This window comes from Malus domestica, chromosome 13, assembly GCF_042453785.1.
Source record: "Malus domestica chromosome 13, GDT2T_hap1".
Classification (NCBI taxonomy): Eukaryota; Viridiplantae; Streptophyta; class Magnoliopsida; order Rosales; family Rosaceae; genus Malus; species Malus domestica.
In genome coordinates, this window is record NC_091673.1 from 9,482,881 (window position 1) to 9,499,494 (window position 16,614).

A 16,614-nucleotide genomic window follows, 5' to 3' on the forward strand; every position below is an offset into this window, starting at 1 on the left:
GCGATCCATGCATTTAACCTCGTTTTCTTTGAATCGCTTTGGTATTGCCACCCTCAACATCGATGGATATAGTAATGCTTCATCTTCATTTCTTCATCATCATGAAGCATTTCTACTGCCCATACTCGTTTCCTAGAGCATAAATTAGTTCCTCAAAAAATAACATGTGAGTACGAGTACGCGATAGTTTCATTTGGCTTTTTATGTATGTTTTCACATTTGAACTTTTGAATTCTTAGGAATGGATTTTGAAATTCTCAAAAAGATTTGTAATGAAATTGGAAAAGATAATTTCATTATGCAATTTTTTATATTGAAAATAGAATATTGATTTCGATCTAATCCGAAAATCAAGCATTCTCATAGAAAGTAATTTTATGAATAGTTTTACCGTCACCATAGTGTTTCGATCCAATAATGAGTTGAACGCTACGCAACGTGGCAATGAACCTGCTCGATGTATCAACTATCCTATTGGGACCCACTAACTGTACGTGTATCAATTTTAAACCTTGGGCCCATTAGACGGACTAGATGTCCCATATATCTGGCCCAAATCAAAACAGATTAGAAAACTTAAAAAATAAAAAATAAAATCACAAGGCGGTGCTTTGCCTATTTGATATCGGTAAGTTGGTAAGTGTGGCTTTTGCATAAACGCCTCTCAAATCAGTGAAATTCTTACACAGCAGCACACACGCAATCGAATCCTTAGACAACAATCGATGGGCGACAGCTTCAGAGTTCGCGCGGACAAGGTTTTTGGATCGATCCCTTCGTCGACCTCGTCGTTCCCGAAAGTACAGCAATCCTCGCCCTGGTCCGTTACCGGAGAAGCGGTCGAGCGCAGAGAATGGAAGCGGGGCAAGGACGCCGGTACCTCCTCCAACAGAGACCAAACGCCGTGCTCGTCGTCGTTTCTGGAGGACGAATGGGGGATCAAAGCGTCGATCGGCAAGGACCCCACTCTGGATTTCGAGGTAAATATTTTTATTTTCCAAAATTATTTGATAATTCGTTAGAAATTAAGCTAGAAGAAGAAGAAGAAGAAGTAATTGTCACACATTTACACGCATTGTTCATGTGAATTGATAACCCCAATTGAATTCATAGGAATTTTAGTAATTATTGTGTTCTAATTAGAATTATAAGCTGAAATTTTAGTACTTTTTTTTTACTGATTTGAAGAAGAATTAATGTTTGATTACAAATACTCGATCTTGGTCCCAATTGGCACAATAAGTCGAAATTTTAGTACTTTTTCGGCTAATTGATTCAAGAAACTATCCAATTTATGTTCTTTAGTTGTAAAGTTAACTTGTTGCTGTTGGTGATAGTAAAGACTGAATCGTTGATATTAATTATTATGGTCATCTAATTTGTTTCCCATTGGGTGCAGGAAGAGGAAGATGAATATGACAAAGTGGCGGCGGGAACAGAAGGCATAAGCGACCGTTTGTACATGGATGAGATTGCCAATCATGGGCCCTTTTTAAATTCTCAAAATGTGCTTCATGGTAGCAACAAAGATCCGCGTGCCAATTTCCTGGCTGCTAAACTTCGGCTGAAAGAAGATGATGCTGAAGCTCGAAAGTCGAATTCTACCCTGGCTGCTGCTTTACCAGTCAAGAAACAGACTGTAGAATCACCTGAAGACGGTGGCCGGCCAAAGTCTATATTGAAAAGGAAAGGCTATGCCTCAGATACGAAGGTGCAGAAACGTGTCAGGTTTGATCCTGCTTTTGTAGCTCATAGTCATTCTAAAGAAGCAGAAGTTCGGTCTGATGTGAATGGAATGGTTTCAGGTCCAAGCCCTTTCTCTATTAAAGCAAAAAGCAAGCTCGCAAAATACCGTCAGGTACCTGATTATTTGGTGAATCCTTCAAAGTATACATATTATAGCTTCGATACAACAGCCAAAGTCGATGAAGTTGCCAACGCCCAGGCTTGTACAGAGTACCTTACTCCGGATGAGAGTTCAAATTCAGAGTCAAGGTCAGAGACAGAGGATTCTTCACCTAAACTTCCTGTGTCTGTGACCTTTGTTTCAAAGAAGAAGAGAGGGGATGACAATGCAGTTAATGATAGCAAAAAAATGAAGTTAGACAAGGAAGATGACAAAACGGAGTCCTTAAAACAAGCAGGCATCCCTGTTGGCATTGCAGCCGTTGAAGTCCAAAGTGATGTTCGTGCGGTCGAGGAAGAAGGTTCGCAACCAAGTGCACCAGTTGCAAGTGTTTGTGTACAGAAATCTGGACGGAAGTATCGGAAAAAAACAGTATCTGATGAGTCTGATTCTTGATGCGCTGGATTTTTCGTCCTCTCATACTTGAAACCACGCAATCATGTCGCCTCACGACTTAAGCTCCGCGGAATGATGGGTTATCCGACGAGTGTTATGAATGTGTAAGAATTTGCTTTGTTTGATGTTTTTTCATATTTTTTTTTCAAGTATAAATGTCACTGCGTTGGTGTCTGTTGTGTGACCCTTGCGGTAACTTCGTCACTGATTTCAGTTCAAATCAAACCTTACATCCAAATTCTGTAAGATTTTTTTCGTGTGCTGTTTGCATATGCAAGTGATGTGCATATTGGTATGAAGTGGAGGAAATTTGGATGAAAAATTCATCTCGTATTGAGATTGGTAACGGGCGGAATATGACCACAAGGCATTATTGAGAGTTTATTCCTTTGACAGGAAAATATCATAAGAGCTGGACATTTATATGAAAGAAAAACATTAAACCTTAAACATTGTGCTAACTCCTTTGAAATTTCTAAACCCTTGTGTGTATGGACCCTATGAAATATAAATGGGGAAAATATGCCACAAAGTGACACACCAAAAATAAAAATAGGAGAAAATTAAAAGAAAATGTAGAATGACAGGTGTAAATGCTCTACTGGACGCCGCCATCCCACCATATAAATTTTAATCCACCAATTTCTCAGCCTCCGCTAACATCTATGGGGGTTTCTTGAAGAGGACTTCTCTCTATATACACTGATTTCTGCGCTACAATTTCTCGGCGATTCGCATGAATGCATCTGCAAGCTTGTTAAGAACAGCAACCACGTTATCGGAATGCTCTTTCCTCTGCTCCCGGTCGAGTTGAGAATGGGAATTCTGAGCGTGAAGGTAGTCAGCCAGCACTTTGCTATTCCTTTCCATGACATCAACCAACTGATTCTGCAGATCGGATGCTTCCTCGTCTCCTTCCGTTGCACAACGCTTCCGCTTCCGGTCTTGAGAGGTAGATCCAAACTCTGGGATTGAAGCTGGGTGTTTTGGGTCTGCTGCACCTGTAAGACAATAGAAATCAGTGACCACATATACAGAGTTACTGCCTACAAATCGTCCAACTCAAACATTAGGCAAAAATTTTGATCTTGCTTAAACTTTGATCTGTTCCCGCTTAAAAATGCATTAACCTAAGTTCGGCAGACATATTTACCAATGTTAATTAAACCAAGTCCTCGTTCAACCAATCGTCTCAACTAAATTCAAAAGGGGCGATAAACTGTATCCCTGGCACAATAAACTAACAGGTTCTCGATGGTAAGCTTAAACGAGAAGATATACAACAGAAAGTAAAAGAAACGCTACAAAGCAGATGGAGACAGAATTTGTTCAACTATGCATTTTACCCTTCAAGTTTGAAGAATCTTGTACAGCATGTTCACCACACAAACAAGAAATTGTGATGGGCCAAGTTGACAGAGCAAATCAGCAAAACATCAAATCCGCAGTACATGTACATTACATCTCGGATTTAATCCATAGAGGATGTTTATGCAGTCATTCACAACGGGTAAATATGAAGAAGCTAACGAAATTTCTTAAGTAGTTTTTGGTCAGATGAGAAAATTCTTTCATTTTCAACCTGGCAAGTTTCATTTAGTTGCGTTAGAACATGTTGATAAAATTAACTCCCGACACGAATTTTTGTTTGCAGCTCAAGTATTAGTTTCTTTTTCATGGTAACAAAGAGTAGTACAAGAAAGGGTTGAGGCAAACAGAATTACCTTGTCCTTGATGTCCTTGTGGCATTGGTTTGTACACCTTCTCTGTTAACAATAACCCACCAACAAAACAACATTTGAAATATCAGTAACGCTGTCTGCCTAATACCCCAAGTAAACATTCATAAAAAGACAATCTCTTTGAATTTTTTTCACCCCACCCCACCACAAATTATATCCAACTTTTAAGCATATCAGACATAATGGCCATGCTTCACCACTAAAATATCCATTTTTTTCTTCAACCCAAGATATAAAGAGGCAGTGAATGAGTCCAGAAAACAAAAACTGTTTCTTGATTCGTCTTTGATATCAATCTAACGGCTAGAAAACACGAAACGGGTGAATGGGAGAAAGAGAGAGTTCGAAAATGCAACAAAAACCCAAAGACATTAATCAAAACCCAACAAAAACGCAGCCAAAGGTACCAAATTTTGAAGCTTCCACCCCAAAAATCAAATCTTTTTATCCAAAAATAGTCAAATTATATTTGAATATACCTGATATTGGCAAGGGAGCTGAAATCACCGGACCCTCCTTGAACCGGACTTCCTTTTCGGGGCTCCGACCAGACTCGTCATCCAAAAATAACCCGTCCTCAGTCGGTCTCTGTATGCTATCGAACAAGTTCTCAGCCTCCTCCGCCATCCCCTCCTCCTTCAACTCCTCGGACTCCACCCGGTTCGGACCCGGTAACGCCAGCGTACTCGGAGTACCTGGAACCGCCTCCATTATATCGTAGACCTCCTTATCGAAAAACCCCGGCAGCTTCCTCTCTCTCCTCAGGTCGTTCCTCATCACCCAAAAGGACTCCGTTTCGTCCTTCCTCTGCGCCTCCCACTCCCTGATCTTCTTGAAGTCCCCCGCCAAATTGCTCCACCGCTTCCTGCACTGGACCGGCTCCCGGTTCACCCCGTGCTTCTTGCAGTAGTTCGACACCGCCGCCCATTTAGGCTCCGACTGACCCGACCCGAAGTCCGACCTCGGAGTCCGGCCCCCGCCCCGGCTCTCCGCGTACCGCTTACCGTTTATCAGCACGAGAATCTCCTGGCGCGTCCAGCGTGGCAGCCTCGGCGCCTTGCTGGAGTCGTCACCGGACGTGGGGTGGCGGGCGTCAGCGCCGTTAGCGTCGCCGTCAACGGGGCTCAGGACCACCTGCTGCTCCAAGGCCATGACCATAAATAACAAAAACGGAAGAAAAATAAGAGAGAATATTTGAAACGCACGTGACTTGATGGCGCTTTACGTTGAAAGTAAACGGCGTTTTTGGAAGGCAAAAGGTCCCCCCCAAACGGCGTTTAGAAGAGAGGAGAGGGGTGTTAAGCTTGCTCTTACCTCTCTCTACCTAAAACAATTAGGGGAGGAGAGGAGAGAGAGAGAGAGGGGGTTTGAGGGCTTTTTGGGTGGGTTATTATGGAGAGTGGTGGGGTTTATTATCTGATTATCTCTGTGTTTTTACTGCTTAATTATGCAGATTAATTTGATCCTTAGTCCCTTATTAAGGTTGTTTTTTGCTATAATTATCCATAAATGGGGATTTTTTTTCTTCTTTAGTTTGTTACCATAACAAGTGTTAATTAACTTTTAATTTCCTGTCTTGGAATCTCTAAGGGCACTCACTCTAGGCATTAGAACCACTCTAATAATCTAATCTAATCTAATCTCATTTGCATTAGGTCATTTTCTTTTGTATAATATGGTATGAAACGCGTTTTGGGGCCACCTTTTATCCTTTTTAGTTTTGTTTTATTGCGCTTTTTTTTTTGTTTAATTTGTCTAAGTATTGAATATCTTTAGATATATTTCTTAAACTTTTGGTCAAAGTTTTTAATATAAAACAAAAATCATGGGAATTTCATCTGGAGGAGGTTGAATATGAAGGCATGATAAACGCACATTTTTTTCTTCTCTTACCACAGATTCTGCTTAATTTTATTTGTTGTTTTTGTTTGAATTGTTAAATTTGAATGTTATAAATAAAGGGCGTGTGAAAAACTTTAAAAAAATGTAAAAATCGCACCCTATTTGTTAATTTGATTGGCACTTTGACACCCTCTACAGTTTGTCTTATTTTCACAAATTCTATCATATGTAAATATCTATATTTTTTTTTGGTCAAATGATAAATTTGTTAAATTAGATGTTAGATTAGAAAGCCAACAAGGGTTGAATTCATGACGGGGTGCAAAGGCACACTTCTCTCCATTACTTTGGTAGACGACCACTTGCATATGTAAATATCTATATATAAAAATATGTATTTTGGGTTACAATTATAAACTACCACACATTCTGGTTAATTTTATTTGTTATTTTCGTTTGAAATATTAAATTTGAATGTCATAAATAAAGAGTGTGTTGAAGATTTCAAAAAGTGTGAAAATTTCAAAAAGTGTGAAAATCAACACATGTTTTTGGTACTGATAATGCTAGAGAAACTAAATTTTTTTATACCAAATGATGTGTCATCAATAATAAACTAGTACGTTAATCGATACTTAAGTAATAATCCAATAATCTACAACTACATCATTTTATTCAAAAAATTTGTTTTCTCTAGCGTTACCCTTTTGGTACAATGTTTTATATTATTGACATGAAAATTAACATTAAACTGTGAGGTGACATAGAGTTCATGAAGAGTTCTATTTTGAAAGTCTCCTTAACATTTCTTATTTTCATTGACACTCTATACATTTTATCGTATTTACACAATATGTATATATATATATATATTTATTTATTTATAAGAAATATGTATTTTGGGTCACAATTATAAAGAAAGTGGCTAATGACAAATCCATGGTGTGGAATATAGAGGCTAAGAAGGTGATAAGGGCATCCTACCCTACCACTTAAGTAAAATTTTCTCCACCTCTCCTTTCGTTCTCAACCTCTCTTAGCGTCTTATCCCGTTGAATCATTTGCCCTAATCTTTACTTAGTCGCTAATGCTTATGATAATGGACGGCCCCTCCAACAATAAAGCCACTTTTTTTTTGTTATATGAAGTTTGGACAAAAAAATTATTGAGGGTAGGTCACTAATCACTGCCCCCTCCTACTACTAAAACATGCGTCACTTTCCCAAATCACGCCTCTCTCTCTAATCAGGTCATTTTATCTAATAATAATAATAATCTAGGATTAGTAATAATCATATTTGTGAGTAGAGAGGGTTAGGACTTAGGAGGGTCATATTCTGCCTGTGATGTAGTGGGGACAAACTACAAAGGATGATCCCTATATGCCAAGGCCTGCCAATTTGTGGTACTATTCTTGTTGCACGCCTAGGGCTGCACTTGCATGGACTCATTCCCAGTTACTACAGGGTCACTCTCACGATAAATTTCCATCACAATCTATGATATTCTATTCTCTTCTTTGGTGTCACTTAGTATTTAGAAATTCTAAAAAGTGATTGGAACACATTTACATATGTTATAATATGAATAAAAGTTGAAAACCTTAGCCGTTCTTTCCTCTCCCTCTTTAGTCATTCCTCTTGCCAAACTGGAAATTTACAAACTCTATAGCTACCGGCTCCTTGCTCCGGCTAAGGGCAGTGGCAATCCCTCTCCCCATTTTTCTAGCCTTTCTTCTTTATCTTCTCATGGATTGTTGTAGATCTATCATTGTATCTTCGTATTTCGTCAATAAGTGCTTCATTGGTGATGTTCTTTCTTTCTTCATTAGTATTTTAATCATGTGTTGTGTGTTATCAGCTCCTTCTAGGTACTTTGTTGGAATTGGTTATTCGTTGATGGTGTTGTGCAAAAATTCATGTTGGTATGAACACTAGTTGGTTTGTTGTTAGTTCATATCTGGAGTTGGTGCTACTTGTTGTCAAAGATTGTGCTCATGTCGTTATATTCAAGGTTTTGTGTAGAAATTCTCAGATGTTAATTCCCGAAGGGCTTGACCTTTTCATAAAGAATTGGGTTTCTCTAGCTTTGGTGTGTAACCTCAGTCCTCTGAGTTTGAGTGTGGTTGATTTTAAGACTTTGATGCGTTCATTTGCTTATTCTTGGACCTGCCTCGCCTTCAAATCCACTGGATGATAATTAGTTTTGTCAAATTGGCCTTTTATGTCTTGTTAGAGTTTCTTTGGATTGAGGACGTCTTTGATGTTATCTCGAATGTCTTCTTTGATTGTATCACTTCTTAGTATTAAATAAAACGTATCGTCTCAAAAGAAATGAATATTAAATTTCAGCTATACTAAAAAAAGATACTTTTATATCGTGAGTGAATTGTAACATTATGTAACCATATATATGACTGTAACACCAAAAAATTTAAGAAAAAGACTTCAAAATTTTAAATTTTAACAAAAAACATTATAATACCTTTATTTAATGATAAGGATATAAAAAATCAAATGCTATATTCCACGCACCACGCGCCACATGCCACACACATACTCACGTGCGGGCCCATGTGGTCTATTCGTCCGCGTCTCTCACGTGGGCCTGTGATTTTTTTTTTTCATTCCTTCATCTCTCATTCTCTTTTTTCTTTATTTATTTCCTTCTCATATTCCACTCAGCGTGGGTTTTCTCTTTCCTCTTATCTTTCTCTTTCTTTCTCCAGACAAAGTTGGATAAGACTTGTGGGTCCATCATTTTAACTCTCTCACATTGTAAAAATTAAAATTACTATTCTCAAATGAAAATAAGCATTGACTTTAAAACAAAAAGAAAAGTTTTTCTTCATTTTTGGATTGTTATATTATTACATAGTTTGTATTATTTAACTCAGATGGCTTGCCACAAACTCAAAAAATTTGTTCAAACTAACGTTAAAATCTTCAAATTAAAATAAGCATTGTTTCTAAAACTAAAAAATAGAAGAACTTTTTCATTTTTTAATTGTAATATTATTATTTGGTTTGTCCAAATGATGCATAGTTGTATTAATTATACTATTTTTCTTTTTAAATTATCTCCTCACTGCCATCTCACCATTCCCAACCCTCTCTCTATATATATAATTTAAATTATTTTTCATGAAATATACTTCATTGTTTATTAATTTTTTTTTAAAAAGCTTAATTTTGTCAATTATTTTTATTAAAATAGTGTCATTATTTTTAGAAATAGTGATTGTCTAGAAACGGTGACCATTATTTTTAAAAAAAGTATCATGGTTTCTACAAATAGTGTCACTGTCTAAAAATAGTTACCACTGTTTTGGAATATGGTCACCACTGATTTAGAAATTTATTATTTTTAAGTAAAAATAACTCTTAGTAATAAAATTTTGTTAAGTGTTTTTATTAAAGATTTGTTGATAATAATTTGTTAAATTTTGGTATGTAATAAATAATTCATACTATTATGTCTTAAAAATATGACTAATTTTGAAGTTATACACAACAATAAAAATAAAAATAGGGGTGTGCTATCCACACACCCCAAATTACTTCTCACACACCCCTTGTTAATTTCTGTCCGTTGATCTTCTTTAATTCATCTGATCCGACGGTCGAAAATTAAAAGGGTGTGTGAGAAGTAAAATGGGGTGTGTGGATATCACACCCCTAAAAATAAAGGGAGGGGAGGAAGGAGTGATGTGAGAGAGAGAAGAGAGAGATGCTATAGATGGATGCAAAAGGAGAGAGATTATGGTAACTAGTGAAAGAGGAGAGAGATAACGGTGATGGGAGAAGAAAAAGAGGGGGACGGTGAGGGGGTGGGGGGAGAGAGAAGGGTGTGGACATATGAGACCTACATCCACACACCCCTAAAAATAAAGGGAGGGGAGGAAGGAGTGATGTGAGAGAGAGAAGAGAGAGATGCTATAGATGGATGCAAAAGGAGAGAGATTATGGTAACTAGTGAAAGAGGAGAGAGATAATGGTGATGGGAGAAGAAAAAGAGGGGGACGGTGAGGGGGTGGGGGGAGAGAGAAGGGTGTGGACATATGAGACCTACCCGTTGGTCTTTTTTGTCCTTATTATATTAAATTTTTGTCTTTTTCATTAAATTTTAAGCTTTATTTATTAAAACGCTCCCAAAAATGTATCCTTATCTTCATTATTTTAGGGTAACTAATTAGAAATAATAATGACTTTCAATACATCTCACACAAAAATAGTAATTACTATGGGCTCTTATTTGATACAAAATTGGAAAATAAACAAACTACACTAGGGCAACTTGATTTCAACACGCCAAGCAAGCTTACTTATGTTTTTTGTTTTTTAACAAATGATATTATTTACAGCAAGGTGTGGGGGTAGGTTAAGGCTCACAATGAGCTAACAATAATGTTGTTCAAATTCGTCTTTGACGAGAATCGAACATATGACCTCTCACTTACAAGTGAAGAAAAATACCAATTAGACCATAGTACTAAGTGACAGCTTACTTATGTTTTGATTTCTTCTTTCTTCCATTTTTGTTTTCTGAGGGTTGGTTCGAAGGAACTGCAGGTTCGTTGTGACCTAGGACATTAAGAATATCATCAAAACGCGTGGCTGTGTGTTTTAGCCTCTAGACAGTGGGAAATTAGTGGCTTCCATTCCACATCAGAGCAAATAATTATAATTAGTGCATGCACTTACGGTAATTACAAGAATTAACTGGTCTTTTGAACACGTCAAAAGAAAAGGGCATATATGGCAATCTAGGCTATTAAGTTTTAACAGTTAAATGACCTTTTAAGGCACCATATACGTGCATGCATGGCAAATAAGTACGTAGTGCGAGATTGCATCATTTACATCACCCCGAATGAATAAAATACTTCCTTGAGTGACAGTTGCAACGGATGAGACTAATCACTAGATAATATGGAAATTACCCTAATTAAACTCTACAATTTGGGAGTCATATGGTAGTATAATTCCGTTTTGTGACCTAAACCAAATGTTCTGAAAGATAATTAATATCAAAATATTTTGTTTGTTAATGAGATTCGAACTTGTAACATCTTTTTCTACATTACAAAATATATATAATTAATTAGCTTAAAAGCTACCCAATCGACACATGTGCCATATCACATACTTCTCGCGAAGATCAAATTTACTTACATTGATGATCAGAAAAACAATTGGTGAGAGATGCAACCAATAATGTCACCAGATATTACAAAGCTGCTACTATATCATATATGGCATGAGAGAAACTTTACAATATATCGCCCAACATTGTTATTAGAAATAATAGTGGAGTGATATTATTATTATTGTCATCTTTGACTCAATTATTGTATATCAAATATAATATATGATTCAACCTTCGTAAAAATCACCTGATATTTTTAAATTATCTTATCATAAAAAGTTATAAAACCATACCTATATACAAATTAGGATTAAATACAAAAAAAAAAAACTATTTTTTATTTTGGAGTGATTCTAAATTAGTCTCAACCTTTTAAAACATAACTTAATTGGATAAATAGTTCCCGTGGTGACAGGGTAATTGGAAGATAGCTCTTGAGGTAAAAAAAAAAAATATTAGGATTTAAGCCCATGTGGGGAAGTTTGTTAGGATTTATACCCAAAATTAAAAATTCTGTAAACTTTCAGTTAATTATTAGCACATGAGCCAGCTATGAAGATGGCTGCAAAAATGCAGAAAACCAAACACACAGAGAGAGAGAGAGAGAGAGAAAGAGAGAGAGAGAAATTTGTAGCTGAAAATGTTTTCTTGATTGATACACAATGGATTATAATGATCACCTACATATGCTCTTTCAATACTTGCAGTGCAAGTTACTAACCTCCTTCTTATTTCAACTAACTACATTTCTAACAAATCTTATCACAAAAAGATTCCAACTAACTATATATAACAACCTATTTAATCTCTTGACAAGTGGCATTGATTTTGACCATTGATTACCTTTTCACTTGGATCACAGTTTTGCATTTCATTCTTCTTACATCCCTCTTACATCCCTCTCAATCTGATGCTCGAGGGAACTGAGCATGAGATTGCTACAATGTTGTTGGAACAATGGTGCATATAAGCCCTTTGTAAGAATGTCTGCTGATTGATCTGCAGAGGATACATGTTGAACTTGAAGATCTCCTCGAGTGACTCTATCACGTCTATTTCAATATGTTTTGATTTAGCATGAAACACAGGGTTTATGGAAAGTGCAATGGCTAAAACATTATCACAATATATCATTGGAAATAAATATAAAGGGATATGAACATCACAGAAGAGTTGTCGAATCTAGGCAAGTTCAGCAGCAGTGATTGTTAGAGCCCTATACTCAGCTTCTATGGAAGATCGAGAAATTGTATGTTGTTTCTTAGATGCCCAAGAATAGGATTTGAACCAATAAACACTATAAAGCCCGAAGTTGATCTCCTATCATTTGGATCACCTGTCCAACGTGCATCGCTATAAGATTGCAGATACATTAGTTTTGGTTTGAAATGAATACCATAGGTAGATGTACATTTGAGATATCGAATGATTCTTTTGACTGCAATCACATGAGAAAACATGAGATTGTGCATGAATTGACAAGCTGAAAAAGCTATGTTAGGTCTTGTAAAAGTGAGGTATTGAAGTGCCCCACCAACATTTCTATATTGTTTAGGACTGTCTTAAGGTTTCCCATCATTTTTAAGTAGCCTATGATAAAGTAGACATGGTGTAGCACATGGTTTAGAGTTCTGCAAATCCACTTTATCAATCAACTCATTGATATATTTTGTTTGTGACACAAACAATCCTTCTGAGGTATAGCTAATCTACAATCCCAGAAAATAGTGCAATATACCTAAATCTTTCATTTCAAACTCTGTAGTGAAAGATATGATAACTTGGTTGATTAATTGAGAGTTGTTGCTTATGAGAATTACATCATCAACATCATACAAAAGCAATAGAACAGTTCATTTTGAAGATTGTTGCACAAATAAAGAAAGATCAGCCTGTGAAACTTGGAACCCCAAACTTGGTAAGAAACTTGTAAACTTTCATTCCAAGCTCTGGGAGCTTGTTTTAGACCATATAATGACTTCTGGAGCTTGCAAACATAATTTGATTTATGTTGAACTTTCAAACCCTGGAAGTTGTGCCATATAGACTTCTTCTTGAAGTATGCCATATAGAAAGACATTTTGACATCTAATTGCCTAAGAGACCATTTGAACTGAGCAGCTAATGCAAATATCAACCTTATTGTTGTAGGTTTTACCACATGATTGAATGTTTCCAAGTAACCTACTCTTGGTTATATCCTTGTGCCACAAGTCTTGCCTTATATCTTGCCACAGACCCATCTGCATTTGTCTTTATTTTATATATCCATTTGCATCTAACCAGGTTCTTATCAGGTGGTAATCAGACTAAAAACCATGTCTTCTGGGAATGAAAAGCAGCTATTTCCTTTTCTATTGCATTCTGCCATTCTGAGACTTTTGATGCAGCTTTGAATCTCTTGGGTTCTAAAGTGGCAGTTGTAGAGAAAGCTTTCTTTTTTAACACCTTATTCTTAGCTCTTGTTTGCATGGGATGTACATTCATTGGGATTGGCAAGACTACACATAATTGCTCATGTTGGAAATTAGGATCCACATGGATGAGATACTGTGTACTATAGCTAGTTGGTGACAACTGATGTGATTGAAGTTCACATGGTATGTATGATGTTGTGTTATCATATGCAGGTGAATGAACAAACCTTAGAGCACTAGATGCAACTGTTTCCAAGAAATTTGAGGCTCTGGATGTAGACAAAGATTTTGAGACACTAGATGAATGCATATTCAAGGACTCTGTGGTTTGAGATGTGAGTGAATGAGATGAGGGTAAAAATGCTTGATTTGTTAATGTGATGATTGGAGCTAAATGAGTTGGTGAATGTTCGAAAGTGCTTGATGAGTGAAATTGTGATGATGCGAATCACATTGTTGAGTTTTGAGACATGCTAGAATTAGAGTATAGAAAACTAGTTCCATTAAACAAAACATGTCTAGATACATGAAGTTTACTAGTAGCAACATCTAAACATATATAACCCTTTGCATATCCTAGAAACACACAAGTTGCTATTTTGGGTTGAAGTTTAGATGTGTTGTAAGGTTTTAATAGAGGAAAACATGCACAGCCAAAGACCCTTAAATGTTTAATCCCATGAATTGTATTATATAACTTTTGAAATGGTGACTACATATGTAAAGTAGCACAAGGCATCATATTTATCAGATAAGATGCAGTAACATAGGCATGAAACCAGAATTGATTAGGCAATTTTGCAGTTTGGAGAAGTGTAATTGTTGTTTCAACAAGGTGCCTGTGTTTTCTTTCTGCCAAGTCATTCTGTTCAGGTGTATATGGACATGATTTGTCATGTAAAATACCATGTTTTGACAAGAATTGTTGAAACTTAGTGCTTGTGTATTCACTTCCACCATTGCTTTGAAATATCTTAACTTTAGCAAAAAATTGTGTACACATATAAGCATGAAAGTGAACAAATGTTGCAAATACTTTTGATTTATTTTGTAATAAAAAAATCCATATATATCGAGTACAATCATATATGAAGGTTACATAATACCTAAATCCTTCATATGATAGTAAAAGGGCAGGTCCCTACACATCACTATGTATTTTCTCTAAAGGTTGTACATATTTTGTTACAAGAAAAGTAAAGGGTAACTTGGTGAACTTTCTCTTTAAACACAGTATACATATTGATGAGCATGTATCTAGTGATGCAGGAACTTGAGATTGATATATAATTGCAGAAGTAATTGCATTTGATGTGTGTCCTAGCCTTTTGTGCCATATGCTTGATTGAACTGGTTTTACAAGAAAACATGAATGGGATGTAGGTAATGTAGATGACACCTTATATGGAATGTTGAATGGTATAGGATAGTAACCAGCTCTACACACCCCCTTGAGCATTATTTTCCATGTGGATTTGTCCTGAACCTAAAAAGAAACATCGTCACTTATGAATATGTATATCTATTGTCTTTGCAAAGTTGATAAATAGATAACAGGTGCTGAGAAAACTTTGGAACGTGTAACAAATTCTTGAGAGTGAGTGAATGATTTGGAACTACCAATTGAGAAGTACCAATATTGGAAATATGCAAATCTGCACCACTTGCAGTGGTAATTATGTAATAGAAAGATCCAGATTTGCTAACTCAGATGTCATGTGTGAAGTGGCACCAGTATTTACAATCCAAAAATGGTTAGATAGTGCAGAGGGTTGATGATTGTCATGCATAGCAGTGAGATTGACAGTGGGAGGCTTTCCTTGATAAGAAAAGTTGCTTCTGTGATAGCATTGTAAAGTTGAGTGTCCAAACTTCAAATAGATTTGGCACTGAATGAGAGAGCTAGAAGATATGTTGCCGTGTCTTTGAAAACAATCTGCTACAACATGACTCTTTTTATTGTATTTTTTACATATGGGAATCTCATAATGATTATTTGGACAGTGAGATTGATATGGCTTTGGTGTGCCAAGGATGCCAGGATTACTATTTGAAAACCTTAGACCAAAATTGTATTGAAATCTTCATCTGCCTTTGCCTCGAAAATTGTTACCCTTATAGCTATCATAGTTGTGATAACCCCCATTGAAATTGTTATTCGAACTATTGCCATGATTATAACCGGAGGAACTTGATCCTTTATTGGACTTGAAAGATTGACTGGAAGAAGACCCTGATTGATCTTGATCAAGAACAAGAGCTTTCCCTTTTTCAGATTGAACCTCAGCAACCATAACATTTCTAAAAAACAAAGCATATGACTTCTCAAAGGATTGAGCAATAATAACCTCTTTTGCCGGCAATTAAGACCTGAAGTATTTGAGAGAGATTCCATTTTCCCTTCCTCATATCACACATTGAAAAATGTTGAATTCTGCAGGCAGGCCTTTTAAAGCTAGTATGATAATGTCATCATCTTCAAAGATTACTCATGTTGCAACAAGATGATGTCTTACATCTTTGATTTTCTGAGGATAAACAGAAACCGATTCAGACCATTTCTTGAAATTTTGAAGTTATGTCTTCATCTGGAAGATTGTTGCTTTTGTAATTGAAGAGAATCTCTCAATGAGATTTAGCCACATCTTAAATGAATTCTTGCTTCCAATGATGCAAGAAATGGCAGTCGCAGACAATGTTGCAATAAGCAACTGCATAAGTGCACGATCGTGCATTTTTCAAACCAAGTAGTCATCATTTTCAACCCCTTTAGAGGTAGAATCATTGGCAAATCTTGAGGGACATTTTCTTGAACCATCAATAAACCTCATAATTACATGGCTTTCCAAAAGTAATCTGAATTGAAAACTCCAAGTGAGATAGTTGGAATCGTCGAGTTTCACTGTAACAGAAGTGGAGACTGTAGAGAGAAGATTGGTGATTGGCGATTGAATAATCTGCAGCTGAGCAGTCGTGCGTGACCATTGTGCAGAATTTGTGAAGAAATCTTTCACTGAAGCTTTTGATCGAACAGTTGGTGGGTAGGCAAGAAGAAACCAACTTTCTAAGCAATCAAATATGTTTTCCGATGCCAATATCACAGAGAGATACAAATCATAGGGTATAGAAGAGAAATGAAAGCTTGAAGATTGAGCAGAAGTAT

At 36.4% G+C, this 16,614-nt stretch overlaps 2 protein-coding genes across 2 annotated transcripts; one reads left to right on the top strand and one right to left on the bottom strand.

Moving 5' to 3' along the window:
• The first annotated feature begins 571 nt into the window (after positions 1–571).
• Positions 572–2,548, top strand: LOC103414496 (uncharacterized). The gene is made up of 2 exons (XM_008352871.4): positions 572–980; positions 1,400–2,548. Exons 1-2 carry the CDS (start codon positions 726–728, stop codon positions 2,300–2,302), a joined length of 1,158 nt encoding a protein of 385 aa, XP_008351093.2. The 5' UTR covers positions 572–725; the 3' UTR covers positions 2,303–2,548.
• Positions 2,549–2,611: 63 nt separating this feature from the next.
• Positions 2,612–5,511, bottom strand: LOC103414497 (trihelix transcription factor ASR3-like). Its single transcript, XM_008352873.4, has 3 exons — positions 4,524–5,511; positions 4,027–4,068; positions 2,612–3,303 (listed from the first exon to the last, which is right to left on the bottom strand). Exons 1-3 carry the CDS (start codon positions 5,200–5,202, stop codon positions 3,017–3,019), a joined length of 1,008 nt encoding a protein of 335 aa, XP_008351095.1. The 5' UTR covers positions 5,203–5,511; the 3' UTR covers positions 2,612–3,016.
• Between the last annotated feature and the right edge of the window lie 11,103 nt (positions 5,512–16,614).

Bases quoted from the DNA above. Each gene is read 5' to 3' on its own strand.
- LOC103414496 (XM_008352871.4), top strand. From the start codon at position 726: ATGGGCGACAGCTTCAGAGTTCGCGCGGACAAGGTTTTTGGATCGATC. The intron at 981-1,399 runs GTAAATATTTTT...CATTGGGTGCAG, and splicing joins ACCCCACTCTGGATTTCGAG to GAAGAGGAAGATGAATATGA.
- LOC103414497 (XM_008352873.4), bottom strand. From the start codon at position 5,202: ATGGTCATGGCCTTGGAGCAGCAGGTGGTCCTGAGCCCCGTTGACGGC. The intron at 4,069-4,523 runs GTATATTCAAAT...TATTGTTAACAG, and splicing joins AGCTCCCTTGCCAATATCAG to AGAAGGTGTACAAACCAATG. The intron at 3,304-4,026 runs GTAATTCTGTTT...ATTGTCTTACAG, and splicing joins ACAAGGACATCAAGGACAAG to GTGCAGCAGACCCAAAACAC.